Source organism: Oncorhynchus masou, chromosome 28 (genome assembly GCF_036934945.1).
Source record: "Oncorhynchus masou masou isolate Uvic2021 chromosome 28, UVic_Omas_1.1, whole genome shotgun sequence".
NCBI lineage: Eukaryota > Metazoa > Chordata > Actinopteri > Salmoniformes > Salmonidae > Oncorhynchus > Oncorhynchus masou.
Window position 1 is genome coordinate 81,588,911 of NC_088239.1, and position 23,201 is coordinate 81,612,111.

Below are 23,201 nucleotides of genomic sequence, written 5' to 3' on the forward strand. Positions count from 1 at the left end.
AATTTATATAGACTTATTTTTCAACCGTATCATTGACTGTATGTTTGTTTTACTCCATGTATAACTCTGTGTTGTTGTATCTTGGCCAGGTCGCAATTGTAAATGAGAACTTGTCCTCAACTTGCCCACCTGGTTAAATAAAGCTGAAATAATGCCATAATTAAAGTGCAAATGTACGGACATCAAGCACAGACCAAGTCAAACAAATCACGAGTCAAACATAATATATAAAGACATCCAAGAGATCCCATATACCATGAAACACAGCACAAAGCACATACAGTAGATACACTTTCTGACCGGTGAGTGAACTTGACACAAAAACTCCTTTACTAAACTGTTCCCCACGGAACTCAAAGAGAAAACCTAACAGATCCTCACAAAGCTGCACCATCGAGAGCATCCTGTCCGATTGCATCACCGCCTGGTATGGCAACTGCTCGGCATCCGACCATAATGCGCTACAGAGGGTAGTGCGTACGGCACAGTACACCACTGGGGCCAAGCTTCCTGCAATCCAGAACCGACAATAGGTGGTTTCAGAGGAAAGCCACAAAAATGGTCAAAGACCCCGGTCACCCTAGTCATAGACTGTTCTCTCTGCTACCGCACGGCAAGCGGTACCGGAGCGCCAAGTCTAGGTCACAAAAAGTCTCCTTAACAGCTTCTACCCTCAAGCCATAAGACTGCTGAACAAATAATCAAGATGGCCACCAGGACTATTTACATTGACCCCCTACATTTGTGTTTACACTGCTGCTACTCGTTGTTTATTATCCATGCATAGTCACTTCACCCCTACCTACATGTACAAATTACCTCAACTAACCTGTACCCCCGCCCACTGACTCGGTACCGGTAACCCCTGTATATAGCCTCCTTAATGTTAATTTATTGTGTTATTTTTTACAATATTTCCTTAACTGTTTCTTGAACTGCACTGTTGGTTAAGGATTTGTGCTGTAAGTAGGCATTTCACGATAAGGTCTTACACCTGAATTCGACGCATGTGACAAAGTTTGATTTGATTTTCATTTGACGACGTAGAAAACCTGCAGAACCCTCTCAATCGCATTGCCTTACAAAACAGGCACTGGTTAGCCATGAAGCAAACATGTCAAGAATATGACAACACAACCAAATGAGTGGATTACATAACAAACATCTGTAACAGAGGCAATGAAAGAGACACTGTGACAACTATAGTTCTAACTTCCACTCAGTGTCGAAAAGCAGCATTCCCCCCATCCCCCCCCTCCCTCCTCATTACCCCCTCCCTCCCCACTCCTCCTCATCCCCCTCCCTTCCCCCTCCTCATCCACCCATCCCTCCCCCTCCTCATTTCCCCCCATTTCCCCCTCCTCACCCCCCATTTCCCCCCTCCCCCCCCCCTCCTCACCCCCATCCCTTCCCCCTCCTCCTTCCCACTCATCCCCTTTCACTCCGGCATTAGCCGGCCTTCATTTATCTTCGTGCAGTCTTCTTTACCTAGTCATGTAGAACCGCTCGATAGAGAGAGAGAGACAGAGAGAGAGAGAGAAAGATCTGGGCCCATGTGCCAATTACCAGGACAACGGAGTGTTGAGTCCCAGCGACGCAGAGGAATGATCTGGGCCCATGTGCCAATGTGGGATAGCCAGGGGAGATGTGGGATAGCCAGGGAGATGTGGGACCAGGACAACGGGGAGAGTGTTGAGTCCCAGCGACGCAGAGGAATGAGCTGGGGAGATGAGGGTTAGCCAGGGAGATGTGGGATTAGCTGTGGGTTAGCGAGGGAGATGTGGGTTAGCCAGGGGAGATGTGGGTTAGCCAGGAGATGTGGGTTAGCCAGGGAGATGTGGGATAGCCAGGGGAGATGTGGGTTAGCCAGGGGAGATGTGGGATAGCCAGGGGAGATGTGGGTTAGGAGATGTGGGTTAGCCGGGGGAGATGTGGGTTAGCCAGGGGATGTGGGTTAGGAGATGTGGGTTAGCCAGGGGAGATGTGGGTTAGCCAGGGGAGATGTGGGTTAGCCAGGGGAGATGTGGGTTAGGGGGAGATGTGGGTTAGCCAGGGGAGATGTGGGTTAGCCAGGGGAGATGTGGGATAGCCAGGGGAGATGTGGGTTAGGAGATGTGGGTTAGCCAGGGGCCAATATTGATGGACACGGGTGGGAGAAGAGAAGACGTAAGCAGGGGACGTGGGGGGGGAAGAGGGTTGGGGGGTACAGGATAAGGTCCTTAGGGGAGAGATGGATGCTGTGTGAGGAAAATGGTGGAATAGGTAGTGGAATGAGTTGCATGATATACAGTGGGGGAAAAAGTATTTAGTCAGCCACCAATTGTGCAAGTTCTCCCAAAATGGTGGAATAGGTAGTGGAATGAGTTGCATGATATACAGTGGGGGAAAAAAGTATTTAGTCAGCCACCAATTGTGCAAGTTCTCCCACTTAAAAAGATGAGAGAGGCCTGTAATTTAAATCATAGGTACACTAACTATGACAGACAAAATGAGAAAAAAAATCCCCAAAAATCTAATAAATTCATAAAAAATCTTACAATGTGATTTTCTGGATTTTATTTTCTCATTTTGTCTGTATAATACAGAGAGACGACACACCATAATACAGAGACAACGACACACCATAATACAGAGACAACGACACACCATAATACAGAGAGACACACCATAATACAGAGAGACGGCACACCATAATACAGAGACAACGACACACCATAATACAGAGAGACGACACACCATAATACAGAGAGGAGACGACACACCATAATACAGAGACACACCATAATACAGAGAGACACACCATAATACAGAGAGACGACACACCATAATACAGAGACGACACACCATAATACAGAGAGACGACACACCATAATACAGAGAGACACACCATAATACAGAGAGACACACCATAATACAGAGACGACACACCATAATACAGAGAGACGACACACCATAATACAGAGACAACGACACACCATAATACAGAGAGACGACGCACCATAATACAGAGACACGACACACCATAATACAGAGAGACACACCATAATACAGAGACGACACACCATAATACAGAGAGACGACACACCATAATACAGAGAGACACACCATAATACAGAGAGACGACACACCATAATACAGAGAAACGACACACCATAATACAGAGAGACGACACACCATAATACAGAGAGACGACGCACCATAATACAGAGAGACACACCATAATACAGAGAGACGACGCACCATAATACAGAGAGACGACGCACCATAATACAGAGAGACGCACCATAATACAGAGACACACCATAATACAGAGAGACACACCATAATACAGAGAGACGACGACACCATAATACAGAGAGACGACACACCATAATACAGAGAGACGACACACCATAATACAGAGAGACGACGACACACCATAATACAGAGACGACGACACACCATAATACAGAGACGACGACACACCATAATACAGAGAGACACACCATAATACAGAGACGACACACCATAATACAGAGACGACACACCATAATACAGAGACGACACACCATAATACAGAGACGACACACCATAATACAGAGAGACACACCATAATACAGAGAGACACACCATAATACAGAGAGACACACCATAATACAGAGAGACGACACACCATAATACAGAGACGACACACCATAATACAGACGACACCATAATACAGACGACACACCATAATACAGACGACACACTATAATACAGACGAAACACCATAATACAGACAACGCACCATAATACAGACAACACACCATAATACAGAGACACACACCATAATACAGAGACACACACACTCATTCAGTCAAACCCTTGTTTTCAAGAGACGCACACCATAATACAGAGACGACACACCATAATACAGAGAGACGGCACACCATCCTCCCACCATAATACAGAGACACCCCCAGAGGCTAATCCAATGTCTGTTACATACATAGATACATCTGTAGATAATGATCAGTGCTGGGCGGAGATAGAGACTGGGTGTTGGTAAAGCAGGGTGAATAGAGGGGGGAGAGATAGAGACTGGGTGTTGGTAATAGCAGACAACGTGAATAATAGAGACAACACAGATAATACAGACTGGGTGTTGGTAAAGCAGTGTGAATAGAGGGGAGAGATAGAGACTGGGTGTTGGTAAAGCAGTGTGAATAGAGAGGGGAGAGATAGAGACTGGGTGTTGGTAACAGAGATAGAGACTGGGTGTTGGTAATAGCAGTGTGAATAGAGGGGAGAGATAGAGACTGGGTGTTGGTAAAGCAGTGTGAATAGAGGGGGCAGAGATAGAGACTGGGTGTTGGTAAAGCAGTGTGAATAGAGGGGAGAGATAGAGACTGGGTGTTGGTAAAGCAGTGTGAATAGAGGGGGGAGAGATAGAGACTAGGTGTTGGTAAAGCAGTGTGAATAGAGGGGGGAGAGATAGAGACTGGGTGTTGGTAAAGCAGTGTGAATAGAGACTGGGTGAATAGAGAGATAGAGACTGGGTGTTGGTAAAGCAGTGTGAATAGAGGGGGAGAGATAGAGACTGGGTGTTGGTAAAGCAGTGTGAATAGAGGGGGCAGAGATAGAGACTGGGTGTTGGTAAAGCAGTGTGAATAGAGGGGGAGAGATAGAGACTGGGTGTTGGTAAAGCAGTGTGAATAGAGGGGGCAGAGATAGAGACTGGGTGTTGGTAAAGCAGTGTGAATAGAGGGGGGAGAGATAGAGACTGGGTGTTGGTAAAGCAGTGTGAATAGAGGGGAGAGATAGAGACTGGGTGTTGGTAAAGCAGTGTGAATAGAGGGGAACAGAGATAGAGACTGGGTGTTGGTAAAGCAGTGTGAATAGAGGGGAGAGATAGAGACTGGGTGTTGGTAAAGCAGTGTGAATAGAGGGGGAGAGATAGAGACTGGGTGTTGGTAAAGCAGTGTGAATAGAGGGGGAGAGATAGAGACTGGGTGTTGGTAAAGCAGTGTGAATAGAGGGGAGAGATAGAGACTGGGTGTTGGTAAAGCAGTGTGAATAGAGGGGAGAGATAGAGACTGGGTGTTGGTAAAGCAGTGTGAATAGAGGGGGGAGAGATAGAGACTGGGTGTTGGTAAAGCAGTGTGAATAGAGGGGGAGAGATAGAGACTGGGTGTTGGTAAAGCAGTGTGAATAGAGGGGGGAGAGATAGAGACTGGGTGTTGGTAGAGAATAGAGACTGGGTGTTGGTAAAGCAGTGTGAATAGAGGGGAGAGATAGAGACTGGGTGTTGGTAAAGCAGTGTGAATAGAGGGGGCAGAGATAGAGACTGGGTGTTGGTAAAGCAGTGTGAATAGAGGGGAGAGATAGAGACTGGGTGTTGGTAAAGCAGTGTGAATAGAGGGGGAGATAGAGACAGAGATAGAGACTGGGTGTTGGTAAAGCAGTGTGAATAGAGGGGAGAGATAGAGACTGGGTGTTGGTAAAGCAGTGTGAATAGAGGGGGCAGAGATAGAGACTGGGTGTTGGTAAAGCAGTGTGAATAGAGGGGGCAGAGATAGAGACTGGGTGTTGGTAAAGCAGTGTGAATAGAGGGGGGAGAGATAGAGACTGGGTGTTGGTAAAGCAGTGTGAATAGAGGGGGCAGAGATAGAGACTGGGTGTTGGTAAAGCAGTGTGAATAGAGGGGGCAGAGATAGAGACTGGGTGTTGGTAAAGCAGTGTGAATAGGGGGGAGAGATAGAGACTGGGTGTTGGTAAAGCAGTGTGAATAGAGGGGAGAGATAGAGACTGGGTGTTGGTAAAGCAGTGTGAATAGAGGGGGCAGAGATAGAGACTGGGTGTTGGTAAAGCAGTGTGAATAGAGGGGGCAGAGATAGAGACTGGGTGTTGGTAAAGCAGTGTGAATAGAGGGGGAGAGATAGAGACTGGGTGTTGGTAAAGCAGTGTGAATAGAGGGGAGAGATAGAGACTGGGTGTTGGTAAAGCAGTGTGAATAGAGAGGAACAGAGATAGAGACTGGGTGTTGGTAAAGCAGTGTGAATAGAGGGGAGAGATAGAGACTGGGTGTTGGTAAAGCAGTGTGAATAGAGGGGGCAGAGATAGAGACTGGGTGTTGGTAAAGCAGTGTGAATAGAGGGGAGAGATAGAGACTGGGTGTTGGTAAAGCAGTGTGAATAGAGGGGAGAGATAGAGACTGGGTGTTGGTAAAGCAGTGTGAATAGAGAGGGGAGAGATAGAGACTGGGTGTTGGTAAAGCAGTGTGAATAGAGGGGGAGAGATAGAGACTGGGTGTTGGTAAAGCAGTGTGAATAGAGGGGGAGAGATAGAGACTGGGTGTTGGTAAAGCAGTGTGAATAGAGGGGCAGAGGAGGAGAGATAGAGACTGGGTGTTGGTAAAGCAGTGTGAATAGAGGGGGCAGAGATAGAGACTGGGTGTTGGTAAAGCAGTGTGAATAGAGACTGGGTGTTGGTAAAGCAGAATAGATAGAGACTGGGTGTTGGTAAAGCAGTGTGAATAGAGAGGGGCAGAGATAGAGACTGGGTGTTGGTAAAGCAGTGTGAATAGAGGGGGAGAGATAGAGACTGGGTGTTGGTAAAGCAGTGTGAATAGAGAGGAACAGAGATAGAGACTGGGTGTTGGTAAAGCAGTGTGAATAGAGGGGGGAGAGATAGAGACTGGGTGTTGGTAAAGCAGTGTGAATAGAGAGGAACAGAGATAGAGACTGGGTGTTGGTAAAGCAGTGTGAATAGAGGGGGGAGAGATAGAGACTGGGTGTTGGTAAAGCAGTGTGAATAGAGGGGGAGATAGAGACAGAGAATAGAGAGATAGGTGTTGGGTAAAGCAGTGTGAATAGAGGGGGAGAGATAGAGACTGGGTGTTGGTAAAGCAGTGTGAATAGAGAGGAACAGAGATAGAGATTGGGTGTTGGTAAAGCAGTGTGAATAGAGGGGGGAGAGATAGAGACTGGGTGTTGGTAAAGCAGTGTGAATAGAGCGGACGGTGATTGAAGCAGGCTCTACAGCGGACGGTGATTGAAGCTGGCTCTACAGCGGACGGTGATTGAAGCAGGCTCTACAGCGGACGGTGATTGAAGCTAGGGCGGTGGAGGCTCGGGGAGAAAAGAGTGGAGGTCCTTCGACTACAGGACTTTATTACAGATGGCAGGAGATGATGGTGGGTTAACAAAGATACGCTAACACACACACACACACACACACACACACACACACACACACACACACACACACACACACACACACACACACACACACACACACACACACACACCGTTGTAGAAATGCTCGGCAGCTCCAACGATTACAATCTGTATTTGATGTCAGTTTAAATAAGACATCTGCTTAGTCGCAAAGTACAATCTGAAGAGAGATCACTGAATCCAGTACCCCTATTGACTTGTAATATAGGCTATTTTCACCCACTGCTCGCACATGCAGTTTCAGCTGAATCGTCTGGTGTTTTACAGTCACTTATGGAAGGTCTCAGCACTGCTGAGTCAAACCAGAGGAATATACAGTCAAAGATGACTTAATGAATATGATCCCGAGAAAGATGAGTGCTTTCAGTACGAGGGTGATGTGTGTTAACCACACACACACACACACACACACACACACACACACACACACACACACACACACACACACACACACACACACACACACACACACACACACACACACAACAGTGGTACTCACTGGGACTCCTCTCCTCCACAAGGTCACAGGCACAGAGGTGGTCTGAATCGATGGAGATAGGTTTCTGTCGGATCCAGAACTTGGTGCTGGTCTTCTGGTTGGTGACGGGGTCAATCTCCACCTTCTCCCCCGAGATGCCTGCATGAGGGACAGGAAGTGAGAAAGGAGGGGAAAGAGTGGAGGTGGGGGGGGGGATAGAGAGAGAGAGATGGCAGAGGTCAAATCATCTACTCCACACCGAATGTTCTCTCCATCCTCCATTTTGTTGTGGGACACATCGGCATCTCTCGTGGATTGTCACTGCGTAAAGCGTTGGCGTAATCAGTTTTTTTTTTTGTGTGTGTGAAAATGATGGTGCTGTGTGGCGTTAATGGCCATTCACAGTGCTAATCTGTCATCACTGTCGCCTGGCCCCTGCTGCTGCTGGCTGTGCACACAAATACCCACACAAATATACCCACACACACAGTAAAATGGATGCTCGAGATGTCCATAGACCTAGAGGTCTGACACAGTAGATTAAGTACAGACAGATTCCCCAGGAGGGAGATCTATAGTGGCTCCTATTCAATCAAAATCGTTAACCAGGTTTACGGGACAAATGGTATTCCTCACACATTGCGAAAAAAGCAGGTTTGAAATGAAAGGTTCAAGTCCTTTTTTGGACTTTTAAATGAATGATAAACCCATTGATTGTTGAAGAATATGACTTAATAGGATACCTCGTCAGCTTAATTCAACTGTCGTACTCCGACAAAGCACAAAATAAAAGCCTGCAGCGTCATTTGACCTTTTTTTTTAAAGGGTTTGGCTCAGTCAATAAGTTCTCCCTAAATACCCGTTTGAAAAGACGTGGACATGCGCACATTTTGATCATCATTGAAAAGGAAAAAAAGGGAACGTTTTATTTAAGCAAAAATGTAAAAAGCTTGATGTTTCTGCCATTAACGGACTTTTTTCAGAACCAATGCCCCTTCATAAAACGCCCATTTGATAAACAACTTGGTAACCAAAGCAACAACGTCATAAAAGTGAGGACATTTAGTGTTGATATTTGTCATTAGGCTGAGGAAACGTATTTTAAAAAGCTAATCTGAATTAATGTTTATTTTAACTGTTGTGCCGGTACATGGCCATAAAAATAGCACCTTAAATTCCCTGAACGGGATGACTCGACAGAATGGGGACATCTCGGGCTCTTGCAATGCCTCCAATGGAGACAAGTTTGGTATACTTTGTGTGTTTTTCTCCTGTTGTGTTAATGTTTTCATTTGGTTATCAGGCAAGCCAGTGGGTTGGATGAGAACTGCATTTTGATGCTCTCTATAAAAGGTAATGGAGAATAGGCTAGACACACACACACACACACACAGAGGGGAGAGATAGAGACACAGGCACACACACACACACACACACACACACACACACACACACACACACACACACACACACACACACACAGAGGCACACACACACACAGGCACAGGCACACACACACACGCACACACACACGCACAGAGAGAGAAAGAGAGTGGGGCCTATGGTCTATGACAGATGTGTCAGCTGTCAATCAGAGCGGTTAATGTGAGGCAAAAGGAGAGATGAACCCATGGATTTGTTCGGCATTGAAATCCTTGGGCAGGCCACACTGAAAATACATTGGTTAAACGTAAACGACTAAACAAGATAAACAATGTAGAAAAAATAATGGATCTAAATATTTTAACAATCACCAAAAATAAAAGCTAGATAGTCAGGGAGAACTGAAAATTCCCAAAACAATGAGTCTATCAGTACTGATTATTATTATGTTTGAGCAAAAAAACACAGCATTAGCCCTGGCAGAATATGTAAAATTGCAGGAAATTTCCTTAAATATATACACTGCCAAGATGGGGAGGGGCCTCAAAAATGATCTGAACTTCAGCACCCATTGTCACGCCCATGCCACACCCATTAATATCCAGAAAGAACCCTGGAACCCGGCTGTCAATCAGAGCGGTTAATGTGAGGGAGTACAGGCAAAAGGGCAGAAAGATGATTCCGGCTGTCAATCAAACGATGGGCAACATTCCACAGGAAACAGAAAGATCCTGTACCACGTCTCAAATGGCTTCCTATTCCCCATTTAGTGCACTACTTTTGGCCAGAGCCTTACGGTCAAAAGTAGTGCACTATTAGTGAATAGGGGTGCCATTTTGGGACGCAGACCCAATCGCAGCCACACGGAGTACTGGGAGAAAACATGGAGTACTGGGAGACAACATGGAGTACTGGGAGACAACATGGAGTACTGGGAGAAAACATGGAGAACTGGGAGACAACATGGAGTACTGGGAGACAACATGGAGAACTGGGAGACAACATGGAGTACTGGGAGAAAACATGGAGAACTGGGAGACAACATGGAGTACTGGGAGACAACATGGAGTACTGGGAGACAACATGGAGTACTGGGAGAAAACATGGAGAACTGGGAGACAACATGGAGTACTGGGAGACAACATGGAGTACTGGGAGAAAACATGGAGAACTGGGAGACAACATGGAGTACTGGGAGACAACATGGAGTACTGGGAGACAACATGGAGTACTGGGAGAAAACATGGAGTACTGGGAGACAACATGGAGTACTGGGAGACAACATGGAGTACTGGGAGAAAACATGGAGAACTGGGAGACAACATGGAGTACTGGGAGACAACATGGAGTACTGGGAGACAACATGGAGTACTGGGAGACAACATGGAGTACTGGGAGACAACATGGAGTACTGGGAGACAACATGGAGTACTGGGAGACAACATGGAGTACTGGGAGACAACATGGAGTACTGGGAGACAACATGGAGTATACTGGGAGACAACATTGAGTACTGGGAGACAACATGGAGTACTGGGAGACAACATGGAGTACTGGGAGACAACATGGAGTACTGGGAGACAACATGGAGTATACTGGGAGACAACATGGAGTACTGGGAGACAACATGGAGTACTGGGAGAAAACATGGAGTACTGGGAGACAACATGGAGTACTGGGAGACAACATGGAGTACTGGGAGACAACATGGAGTACTGGGAGACAACATGGAGTACTGGGAGAAAACATGGAGTACTGGGAGACAACATGGAGTACTGGGAGACAACATGGAGTACTGGGAGACAACATGGAGTATACTGGGAGACAACATGGAGTACTGGGAGACAACATGGAGTACTGGGAGACAACATGGAGTACTGGGAGACAACATGGAGTACTGGGAGACAACATGGATACTGGGAGACAACATGGAGTACTGGGAGACAACATGGAGTACTGGGAGAAAACATGGAGTACTGGGAGACAACATGGAGTACTGGGAGACAACATGGAGTACTGGGAGACAACATGGAGTACTGGGAGACAACATGGAGTACTGGGAGACAACATGGAGTACTGGGAGACAACATGGAGTACTGGGAGACAACATGGAGTACTGGGAGACAACATGGAGTACTGGGAGACAACATGGAGTACTGGGAGAAAACATGGGAAATGTTTTGATGGAGGAAGTCTGTTTTTTGTCTGTCATCATTGTTGCTTCCCTTCACCCCTTATTCTTCTCTATAAGGTTGAGTTTTCTGTAAAAATGTGTATTTTAGAGGTAAGGCATTCGAGGCCACTAGTGCCTCTTCCATTGCCTCAATTCAAAATGCCAAAATTAGTCATTTTGACGGATTCAAATTCGAAAAGTGTTGGGTTTCAGTGTACATGGCACCCCCCCCACCCAAAAAATGTTTTATGTTCATGTGCAAGTTCCACGTTGGTAAATAAAATCCTAAGTGTATACATCTTAGGCAAATGACATTAATTACCCGGATAAAATATCTGATTAAAGATTTTTTTTTTCTTCTGCTCTACAGGATTGACAATTACAGATCACCACTAAAGGGGAATCAGAGGGATCCCGGCAGACCCTATTCTCACTTCCACTCTATACATCACAGCCACTGATGTAATATGGACTCAGTCACTTGTATTGATGATAATGGTTATTAAATTGCCACCCTATTTTTCCTTGGCCACATGGAATTGGTTGCTATAACAAGCCCTAATCCAATTCCGTGACAGAGGCCTCGCCTAATGCTATGTGAAGGGGGCAGATTGAGCATCACCATTGAGGGTTATTAGAAAAATTAAGATGGGGGGCTGGCACCCCCAGACCCCCCTGTCTTACATGACCGTCCACCCCCTCCCGATCTCCTCTAGAACTGCCTTCCAGGGCCATCAGCCCATTCTCTTATAGGGGGAGAAGAGAGGACCGTCGACCATCTGTGAGTGAGTTGTTCCAAACTGTAACGAGAGACGACACTTTTCCAATAACCGCCCCGGTAATTCGACCCATTCATTTCCCTCACCGCGGTTAACAAGCTTTATTAAACCAGCAGCATTGCATGGATGCTGCCACCATCTTTTCTCATTTGCATCAATTAGGAAGAAGCCCAGAGCTGGGCTCTCTGGGTGGAGGTGGACCCCAGCAGTGACGCAGGGCAGAGTATTCTGTTACGGAGGTGGTCTTTTGGGGGGAAAGCAGATAGAACCAGTGTCGTCAGTCAAAGACAGTGGGACGCTTGGTGTGTCAAAGCTGGGACCAAGAGACTGAAAAACAGCTTCTATCTCAAGGCCATCAGATTGTTAAACAGCCATCACTAGCACAGAGAGGCGGCTGCCTACCTACAGACTTGATATCATTGGCCACTTTAATAAATGGAACACTAGTCACTTATAATGCCACTTTAATAATGTTTACATATCTCTGCATGACTCATCTCATATATATGTACTGTATACTGCATCCTACACTATATATTCTATACTATCTATTGCATCTTAGCCTCTCTGTCACTGCTCATCTATATATTTTATACTTATATATTCTCATCCCATTCCTTCACTAGATTGTGTGTATAAGGTTTTGTTGTGGAATTTGTTAAATATTAGGTTTTGTTGTGGAATTTGTTAAATATTACCTGTTAGATAAATCACTGCACTGATGGGATCTAGAAGCATAAGCATTTCACTACACTCACAATAACATCTGCTCACCATGTGTATGTGACCAATACCATTTGATTTGGCATGCCGCGGCCCCTCCCACATTTGACAGTGTCCAGATACAAGCACACACAGACAGAGATTTTGCAGACTTGTGCTCTCTGTCTGGTACTAATGCCTCTGGCTCAATCCACAGAAATCCTAGAGCTATGGGACACTGGGACATTCCTGCCTCCGTGAATCTGGACTTTCCCTCCCGGTGGGTGTTGACATTAAGTAACATCAGTTTGTACCACTAGCTAGCAACACAGGACACTGCCCATCCACTTTCCACCCTAAATGTCTCTCCTGATTCTTTTTCTCTTGTTGGGGGGGTTCAGCTTTAATACTGCAGATAGATAATGGCTTCTATCAATGTAATTGTTTGGATCATTTCTAATCCCCCATATATACATATATATATATATACACACATATATATATACACACATATATATACACATATATATATACACATATATATACATATATATATATACATATACATATATATATACATATATATATACATATATATATACATATATATATATATATATATATACAGTTAAAGTTGGAAGTTTACATACACTTTAGTCAAATACATTTAAACTCAGTTTTTCACAATTTCTGACATTAAATCCTAGTAAACATTCCCTGTCTTAGGTCAGTTAGGATCATCACTTTATTTTAAGAATGAGAAATGTCAGAATAATAGTAGAGAGAATGATTTATTTCAGCTTTTATTTCTTTCATCGCATTCCCAGTGGGTCAGAAGTTAACATACAATCAATTAGTATTTGGTAGCATTACCTTTAAAATGGTTTAACTAGGATCAAATGTTTCGGGTAGCCTTCCACAAGCTTCCCACAATAAGTTGGGTGAATGTTGGCCCATTCCTCCTGACAGAGCTGGTGTGACTGAGTCAGGTTTGTAGGTCTCCTCATGCTTTTTCAGTTCTGCCCACACATGTTCTATAGAATTGAGGTCAGGGCTTTGTGATGGCCACTCCAATACCTTGACTTTGTTGTCCTTAAGCCATTTTCAAATCAAATCAAATCACAACTTGCCACAACTTTGGAGTATGCTTGGGGTCATTGTCCATTTGGAAGACCCATTTGCGACCAAGCTTTAACTTCCTGACTGATGTCTTGAGATGCTGCTTCAATATATCCACATACTTTTCCATCCTCATGAAGCCATCTATTTTGTGAAGTGCACCAGTTCCTCCTGCAGCAAAGCACCCCCACAACCTGATGCTGCCACCCCCGTGCATCACGGTTGGGATGGTGTTCTTCGGCTTGCAACTCTCACCCCTTTTCCTCCAAACATAATGGTGGTCATTATGGCCAAACAGTTCTATTTTTGATTCATCAGACCAGAGTACATTTCTCCAAAGAGTACGATCTTTGTCCCCATGTGCAGTTGCAAACCGCAGTCTGGCTTTTTATGGCGGTTTTGGAGCCGTGGCTTCTTCCTTGCTGAACGGCCTTTCAGGTTATGTCGATATAGGACTTGTTTTTACTGTGGATATAGATACTTTTGTACCTGTTTCCTTCAGCATCTTCACAAGGTCCTTTGCTGTTGTTCAGGGATTGACTTGCACTTTTTGCACCAAAATACGTTCATCTCTAGGAGACAGAAAGCGTCTCCTTCATGAGAGGTATGACGGCTGCGTGGTCCCATGGTGTTTATACTTGCATACTATTGTTTCTACAGATGAATGTGGTACCTTCAGGCATTTGGAAATTGCTCCCAAGGATGAACCAGACTTGTAGAGGTCAACAATTGTTTTCTGAGGTCTTGGCTGATTTCTTTAGATTTTCCCATGATGTCAAGCAAAGAGGCACTGAGTTCGAAGGTAGGCCTTGAAATACATCCACAGGTACACCTCCAATTGACTCAAATTATGTCAATTAGCCTATCAGAAGCTTCTAAAGCCATGACATCATTTTATGGAATTTTCCAAGCTGTTTAAAGGCACAGCCAATTTAATGTATGTAAACTTCTGACCAACTGGAATTGTGATACAGTGAATTATAAGTGAAATAATCTGTTTGTAAACAATTGTTGGAAAAATGACTTGTGTCATGTACAAAGTAGATGTCCTAACTGACTTGCCAAAACTATAGTTTGTTAACAAAAAGTTTTAATGACTCCAACCTAAATGTATGTAAACTTCAGACTTCAACTGTATATATTTAGATTTGTATTTTTTTTAACCATTTTTAAAATATATTTCCTGTCTTTATTATGTTCCCCTAACACTACCATCCCTCCCCTAATTGGAGTAAACTAATGGACAACAACACTTGGGCTTCTACTTCCAGATTATACATATTATATACATCTTGCAGACACAGTATATTTTACATTAGTTATCTTTTGTTTGTTTTTAGTCGCATCCTTCAGTTCCCATCAAACCCCTCCCATCTATCTCTGAACACCATCCAATCCCATCCTTCAGTTCCCATCAAACCCCTCCCATCTATCTCTGAACACCATCCAATCCCATCCTTCAGTTCCCATCAAACCCCTCCCATCTATCTCTGAACACCATCCAATCCCATCCTTCATTCCCATCAAACCCCCCATGAACACCATCCAATCCCATCCTTCAGTTCCCATCAAACCCCTCCCATCTATCTCTGAACACCATCCAATCCCATCCTTCAGTTCCCATCAAACCCCCCCATCTATCTCTGAACACCATCCAGTCCCATCCTTCAGTTCCCATCAAACCCCTCCCATCTATCTCTGAACACCATCCAATCCCATCCTTCAGTTCCCATCAAACCCCTCCCATCTATCTCTGAACACCATCCAGTCCCATCCTTCAGTTCCCATCAAACCCCTCCCATCTATCTCTGAACACCATCCAATCCCATCCTTCAGTTCCCATCAAACCCCTCCCATCTATCTCTGAACACCATCCAATCCCATCCTTCAGTTCCCATCAAACCCCTCCAATCTATCTCTGAACACCATCCAGTCCCATCCTTCAGTTCCCATCAAACCCCTCCATCTCTGAACACCATCCAGTTCTGATTTCTATTTGCCATATATCTTTGCAACTGTGCTGTTCTGAACCTTTATATTCTCAGAGGCCCTCGCTACATATTCGTCGCCAGACCCACTGGCTCCAGGTCATCTACAAGTCCATGCTAGGTAAAGCTCTCAGTTCACTGGTCACGATGGCAACACCCACCCGTAGCACGCGCTCCAGCAGGTATATCTCACTGAACATTCCTAAAGCCAACACCTCATTTGGCCGCCTTTCCTTCCAGTTCTCTGCTGCCTGTGACAGGAACGAATTGCAAACATTGTTGAAGTTGGAGACTTTTATCTCCCTCACCAACTTTAAACATCTGCTATCTGAGCAGCTAACCGATCGCTGCAGCTGTACATAGTCTTATCGGTAAATAGCCCACCCAATTTACCTACCTCAGCCCCATACTGTTTTTATTTATTTACTTTTCTGCTCTTTTGCACACCAATATCTCTACCTGCACATGACCGTCTGATCATTTATCGCTCCAGTGTTAATCTGCTAAAATTTTAATTATTCGCCTACCTCCTCATACCTTTTGCACACAATGCATATAGACTCTCTTTTTTTTCTACTGTGTTATTGACTTGTTAATTGTTTACTCCATGTGTAACTCTGTGTTGTTGTCTGTTCACACTGCTTTGCTTTATCTTGGCCAGGTCGCAGTTGTAAATGAGAACTTGTTCTCAACTAGCCTACCTGCTTAAATAAAGGTTAAATAAATGTATTTAAAAAAAAAAATAGTTTCTACAAATAGTGAAAATTTTTAAATCTTTCATTTACAAAGAGTATTGTTTTTATATTATTGATCGATTGACTATGGGTTTTCAACCAGCAGTGCTATTTGCAGAGTTTGCGCCAGGTCCATGTTGCAATATCCTTCAGCCATTCCTGAACCTGCGACCGGAAACAAGCTACCTATGGACAGTACCAAAAATAAGTGACCTAATGATTCCACCTCTCCCTTTTCTTCAGAGCTTTGGACTGTAATAGAATCCCTCCGATGGCATCATACAGTCAGAACGGAGTGCCCTCTTGGAATAGACATCATGACGCTAAAGGCAGAGTAGGAGGTGTCGGATGGGTTTGAAAAAAGACAAACCCCACAACCATTACAAAACCCCTTAATGGTTTGTCAGCAAGGCTTAGCCCCCCCCCCCCCCCCCCATCCCTGCATTTTCTGCTCTTCTCCAACTTGGTTTAATCTGACACGCTGAACGCATCTGTTGGCGGTTAAGCTGTGGTGTTTGCTAGCTGCCGTCGCCTCTGAAACGCCAGGAAACCCCCTATCTCTGAGAAACACTGGGGAGAACATCCGACAGGTCGTTTGGTTTAAGAACCCATCCTCTGTCAGCCTAGGGAAGGAGGCTCCACAAAGCTGGCAGCCTGGTTTCAATTCAATAATATCAGCATGAATGCAAAAAAAAAAAAAAAAAAATCTAAAATATGTGAAAATGCGAGGCGTTGTCGTTACGTGTCTGACAGCTGATGGGTAAACACTGTGAATGAGATAAATAATTCATTCGAATATGAAACATTTGCCCCAAAAAAAGGCAATAAATGACGGGTTGGCAAACCTCAGGTCGAGTGTTTTTCATCAAACCTGAAACATCAGAATTACTATTCATTCTACTTTACAAGTACAGTTCAATAAAAATGATAATCAATTTGCTATTGGCTGTGACAGAGAGGGGGGGTTAAGAGTAGAGGGTATTTGTCCCATGTGTTGGTTATGACCAGAGTAACAGAGTAGAGGGTATTTGTCCCATGTGTTGGTTATGACAGGAGTAACAGAGTAGAGGGTATTTGTCCCCTGTGTTGGTTATGACAGGAGTAACAGAGTAGAGGGTATTTGTCCCCTGTGTTGGTTATGACCAGAGTAACAGAGTAGAGGGTATTTGTCCCATGTGTTGGTTATGACCAGAGTAACAGAGTAGAGGGTATTTGTCTCATGTGTTGGTTATGACAGGAGTAAAAGAGTAGAGGGTATTTGTCCCATGTGTTGGTTATGACCAGAGTAACAGAGTAGAGGGTATTTGTCTCATGTGTTGGTTATGACCAGAGTAACAGAGTAGAGGGTATTTGTCTCATGTGTTGGTTATGACAGGAGTAAAAGAGTAGAGGGTATTTGTCCCCTGTGTTGGTTATGACCAGAGTAACAGAGTAGAGGGTATTTGTCTCCTGTGTTGGTTATGACCAGAGAGTAACAGAGTAACAGAGGAGGGTATTTGTCCCCTGTGTTGGTTATGACCAGAGTAACAGAGTAGAGGGTATTTGTCCCCTGTGTTGGTTATGACAGAGTAACAGAGTAGAGGATATTTGTCCCATGTGTTGGTTATGACCAGAGTAACAGAGTAGAGGGTATTTGTCCCCTGTGTTGGTTATGACCAGAGTAACAGAGTAGAGGGTATTTGTCCCCTGTGTTGGTTATGACCAGAGTAACAGAGTAGAGGGTATTTGTCCCATGTGTTGGTTATGACCAGAGTAACAGAGTAGAGGGTATTTGTCCCCTGTGTTGGTTATGACCAGAGTAACAGAGTAGAGGGTATTTGTCCCCTGTGTTGGTTATGACCAGAGTAACAGAGTAGAGGGTATTTGTCATGTGTTGGTTATGACCAGAGTAACAGAGTAGAGGGTATTTGTCCATGTGTTGGTTATGACCAGAGTAACAGAGTAGAGGGTATTTGTCCCATGTGTTGGTTATGACCAGAGTGTTGGTTATGACCAGAGTAACAGAGTAGAGGGTATTTGTCCCATGTGTTGGTTATGACCAGAGTAACAGAGTAGAGGGTATTTGTCCCCTGTGTTGGTTATGACCAGAGTAACAGAGTATCCAATGCACATGTAAAAACTTCACGACTAGAAAAGACCGAGACTTTGACTCAAATCTCAGTTCCAAAATAGTGCGCAAGTACAACTGTGAACGAGGACTGTGGTTTGTCTCCAGTACAGAGGACATGTTCCCGCTCATGGACATCAGTCAGACCAGGAGGAGACACCACGCTTCCCAAACGGCAGCCTATTCCCAAATCAGTGCACTACATTTGACCAGAGCACTATGCGTTCAGGTCAAACGATGTACACTAAATAGGGAATATGGTGCAATTTGGAACGCAGACAGTCTCCTCCTGGTCTGAATTAACGCTCATTACCAAAGCCAACGGGCCAGTGGGGGGGGGGGACCGAGGATACCATGGCAGATTGTTGTAAACAACAAGATTGATCCTGCTTTCCAGGAAGTGACCCGGTGACCCTGGTCTGACCTGTGGCAACGTGATTGGAGGGGAGATTTAGTTTCTTTCTCATGCCGTACCTACGTCCTCCGACTGAAACCTAACCTGAGGTAAACGACTGCCTGACTAATTCAAAACAGAGAGAGACCCAACTTAGAAAACTATTAAGGTATAAACAGCATTTCATAGCATCACCAGATGTTTAACCTTAATGTACATTCAAGTCAAAAAGGTCTCTATTTTTTTTTATAAATCCAAAGGACAGAATGGAGAGCAGGGTCGGGCCAGTGTGGGGTGGGGGGGGGGAGTAGGGTCGGGCCAGTGTGGGGTGGGGGGGGGAGCAGTGTCGGGCCAGTGTGGGGTGGGGGGGGGAGCAGTGTCGGGCCAGTGTGGGGTGGGGGGACCAGGGTCGGGCCAGTGTGGGGTGGGGTGGGGGGGACCAGGGTCGGGCCAGTGTGGGGTGGGAGCAGGTCGGGCCAGTGTGGGGTGGAGGTAGTAGGGTTCAGGCCAGTGTGGGGTGGGGGACCAGGGTCAGGCCAGTGTGGGGTGGAGGTAGTAGGGTTGGGCCAGTGTGGGGTGGGGGACCAGGGTCGGGCCAGTGTGGGGAGGGGGGGGGACCAGGGTGGTCAAGTGTGGGGTGGGGGTAGTAGGGTCGGGGTGTGGGGTGGGGGTAGTAGGGTCGGGGTGTGGGATGTGTGTTGGAGGTAGTAGGGTCGGGGTGTGGGTAGTAGGGTCGGGGTGTGTGGTGGGGGTAGTAGGGTAGGGGTGTGGGGTGGAGGTAGTAGGGTTCAGGCCAGTGTGGGGTGGGGGACCAGGGTCAGGCCAGTGTGGGGTGGAGGTGGTAGGGTCAGGCCAGTGTGGGGTGGAGGTAGTAGGGTTGGGCCAGTGTGGGGTGGGGGGGACAGGGTCCGGGCCAGTGTGGGGTGGGGGGGGACCAGGGTCGGGCCAGTGTGGGGTGGGGGGGGACCAGGGTCGGGCCAGTGTGGGGTGGGGGGGGACCAGGGTCGGGCCAGTGTGGGGTGGGGGGGCAGGGTCGGGCCAGTGTGGGGTGGGGGGAGCAGGGTTGGGCCAGTGTGGGGTGGAGGTACCAGGGTCGGGGTGTGGGGTGGAGGTAGTAGGGTCGGGGTGTGTGGTGGGGGTAGTAGGGTTGGGGTGGGGGTAGTAGGGTTGGGGTGTGGGGTGTGGAGGTAGTAGGGTTGAGGCCAGTGTGGGGTGGAGGTAGTAGGGTTGGGCCAGTGTGGGGTGGAGGTAGTAGCGTTGGGGTGTGGGGTGGAGGTAGTAGGGTTGGGCCAGTGTGGGGTGGAGGACCAGGGTCAGGCCAGTGGGGTGGGGTGGAGGTAGGGTCAGGCCAGTTGGAGGTGTAGGGGTGGGGGTGGAGGTAGTAGGGTCAGGCCAGTGTGGGGTGGGGTAGTAGCGTTGGGGTGGGGTGGAGGTAGGGTTCAGGCCAGTGTGGGGTGGGGGACCAGGGTCAGGCCAGTGTGGGGTGGAGGTAGTAGGGTCGGGCCAGTGTGGGGTGGAGATAGTAGGGTCAGTGTGGGGTGGTGGTAGTAGCGTTGGGGTGTGGGGTGGAGGTAGTAGGGTTCAGGCCAGTGTGGGGTGGGGGACCAGGGTCAGGCCAGTGTGGGGTGGAGGGGGGGTCAGGCCAGTGTGGGGTGGGGACCAGGGTCAGGCCAGTGTGGGGTGGAGGGTAGGGTTCAGGCCAGTGTGGGGTGGGGGACCAGGGTCAGGCCAGTTGGGGTGGAGGTAGTAGGGTCGGGCCAGTGTGGGGTGGAGGTAGTAGGGTCGGGCCAGTGTGGGGTGGAGGTAGTAGGGTCGGGCCAGTGTGGGGTGGAGGTAGTAGGGTCAGGCCAGTGTGGGGTGGAGGTAGTAGGGTTGGGCCAGTGTGGGGTGGAGGTAGTAGGGTTGGCCAGTGTGGGGTGGAGGTAGTAGGGTGGGGGACCAGGGCCAGTGTGGGGTGGAGGTAGTAGGGTCGGGCCAGTGTGGGGTGGGGTAGTGGTTGGGGTGTGGGGTGGAGGTAGTAGGGTTCAGGCCAGTGTGGGGTGGGGGACCAGGGTCAGGCCAGTGTGGGGTGGGGGACCAGGGTCAGGCCAGTGTGGGGTGGAGGTAGTAGGGTCAGGCCAGTGTGGGGTGGGGGTAGTAGGGTCAGGCCAGTGTGGGGTGGAGGTAGTAGGGTCAGGCCAGTGTGGGGTGGGGGACCAGGGTCAGGCCAGTGTGGGGTGGAGGTAGTAGGGTTCAGGCCAGTGTGGGGTGGGGGACCAGGGTCAGGCCAGTGTGGGGTGGAGGTAGTAGGGTCGGGCCAGTGTGGGGTGGAGGTAGTAGGGTCGGGGTGTGGGTGGGGGTAGTAGGGTTGGGGTGGGGGTAGTAGGGTTGGGGTGTGGGGTGTGGAGGTAGTAGGGTTCAGGCCAGTGTGGGGTGGAGGTAGAAGGGTTGGGCCAGTGTGGGGTGGAGGTAGTAGCGTTGGGGTGTGGGGTGTGGGGTGGAGGTAGTAGGGTTGGGCCAGTGTGGGGTGGAGGTAGTAGCGTTGGGGTGTGGGGTGGTGGTAGTAGCGTTGGGGTGTGGGGTGGAGGTAGTAGGGTCAGGCCAGTGTGGGGTGGAGGTAGTAGCGTTGGGGTGTGGGGTGGAGGTAGTAGGGTCAGGCCAGTGTGGGGTGGAGGTAGTAGCGGGGTGTGGGGTGGAGGTAGTAGGGTTCAGGCCAGTGTGGGGTGGGGGACCAGGGTCAGGCCAGTGTGGGGTGGAGGTAGTAGGGTCGGGCCAGTGTGGGGTGGAGATAGTAGGGTCAGGCCAGTGTGGGGTGGAGGTAGTAGCGTTGGGGTGTGGGGTGGAGGTAGTAGGGTTCAGGCCAGTGTGGGGTGGGGGACCAGGGTCAGGCCAGTGTGGGGTGGAGGTAGTAGGGTCAGGCCAGTGTGGGGTGGGGACCAGGGTCAGGCCAGTGTGGGGTGGAGGTAGTAGGGTTCAGGCCAGTGTGGGGTGGGGGACCAGGGTCAGGCCAGTGTGGGGTGGAGGTAGTAGGGTCGGGCCAGTGTGGGGTGGAGGTAGTAGGGTCAGGCCAGTGTGGGGTGGAGGTAGTAGGGTCGGGCCAGTGTGGGGTGGAGGTAGTAGGGTCGGGCCAGTGTGGGGTGGAGGTAGTAGCGTTGGGGTGTGGGGTGGAGGTAGTAGGGTTCAGGCCAGTGTGGGGTGGGGACCAGGGTCAGGCCAGTGTGGGGTGGAGGTAGTAGGGTCAGGCCAGTGTGGGGTGGGGACCAGGGTCAGGCCAGTGTGGGGTGGAGGTAAACAGTAGGGTTCAGGCCAGTGTGGGGTGGAGGGACCAGGGTCAGGCCAGTGTGGGGTGGAGGTAGTAGGGTCAGGCCAGTGTGGGGTGGAGGTAGGGGTCAGGCCAGTGTGGGGTGGAGGTAGTAGGGTCGGGCCAGTGTGGGGTGGAGGTAGTAGGGTCGGGCCAGTGTGGGGTGGAGGTAGTAGGGTCGGGCCAGTGTGGGATGGAGGTAGTAGGGTCGGGCCAGTGTGGGGTGGAGGTAGTAGGGTCGGGCCAGTGTGGGGTGGAGGTAGTAGGGTCGGGCCAGTGTGGGGTGGAGGTAGTAGGGTTGGGGTGTGGGGTGGAGGTAGTAGGGTTCAGGCCAGTGTGGGGTGGGGGAGGTAGGCCAGTGTGTGGTGGGGGACCAGGGTCAGGCCAGTGTGGGGTGGAGGTAGTAGGGTCAGGCCAGTGTGGGGTGGAGGTAGTAGGGTCAGGCCAGTGTGGGGTGGAGGTAGTAGGGTCAGGCCAGTGTGGGGTGGGGGACCAGGGTCAGGCCAGGTGGCCAGTGTGGGGTGGGGGAGGGTCAGGCCAGTGTGGGGTGGGGGACCAGGGTCAGGCCAGTGTGGGGTGGAGGTAGTAGGGTCAGGCCAGTGTGGGGTGGAGGGTCAGTAGTAGGGTCAGGAGGTGGGGTGGAGGTAGTAGGGTCAGGCCAGTGTGGGGTGGAGGTAGTAGGGTCAGGCCAGTGTGGGGTGGAGGTAGACCAGGGTCAGGCCAGTGTGGGGTGGAGGTAGTAGGGTTCAGGCCAGTGTGGGGTGGAGGACCAGGGTCAGGCCAGTGTGGGGTGGAGGTAGTAGGGTCGGGCCAGTGTGGGGTGGAGGTAGTAGGGTCAGGCCAGTGTGGGGTGGAGGTAGTAGGGTCA

The 23,201-nt window shown here is 48.4% G+C and overlaps 1 protein-coding gene across 2 annotated transcripts in view; it reads right to left on the bottom strand.

The window, feature by feature from the left end:
• The window catches only part of mapkap1 (MAPK associated protein 1), a 184,247-nt gene that overhangs the window by 55,778 nt on the left and 105,268 nt on the right, over nucleotides 1-23,201 (bottom strand). For both annotated transcript variants that reach the window (XM_064943569.1, XM_064943568.1), the window contains one exon: nucleotides 7,696-7,833. In XM_064943569.1, the coding sequence (XP_064799641.1) occupies nucleotides 7,696-7,833 (138 nt within the window). The remainder of the gene's footprint in view (nucleotides 1-7,695; nucleotides 7,834-23,201) is intronic.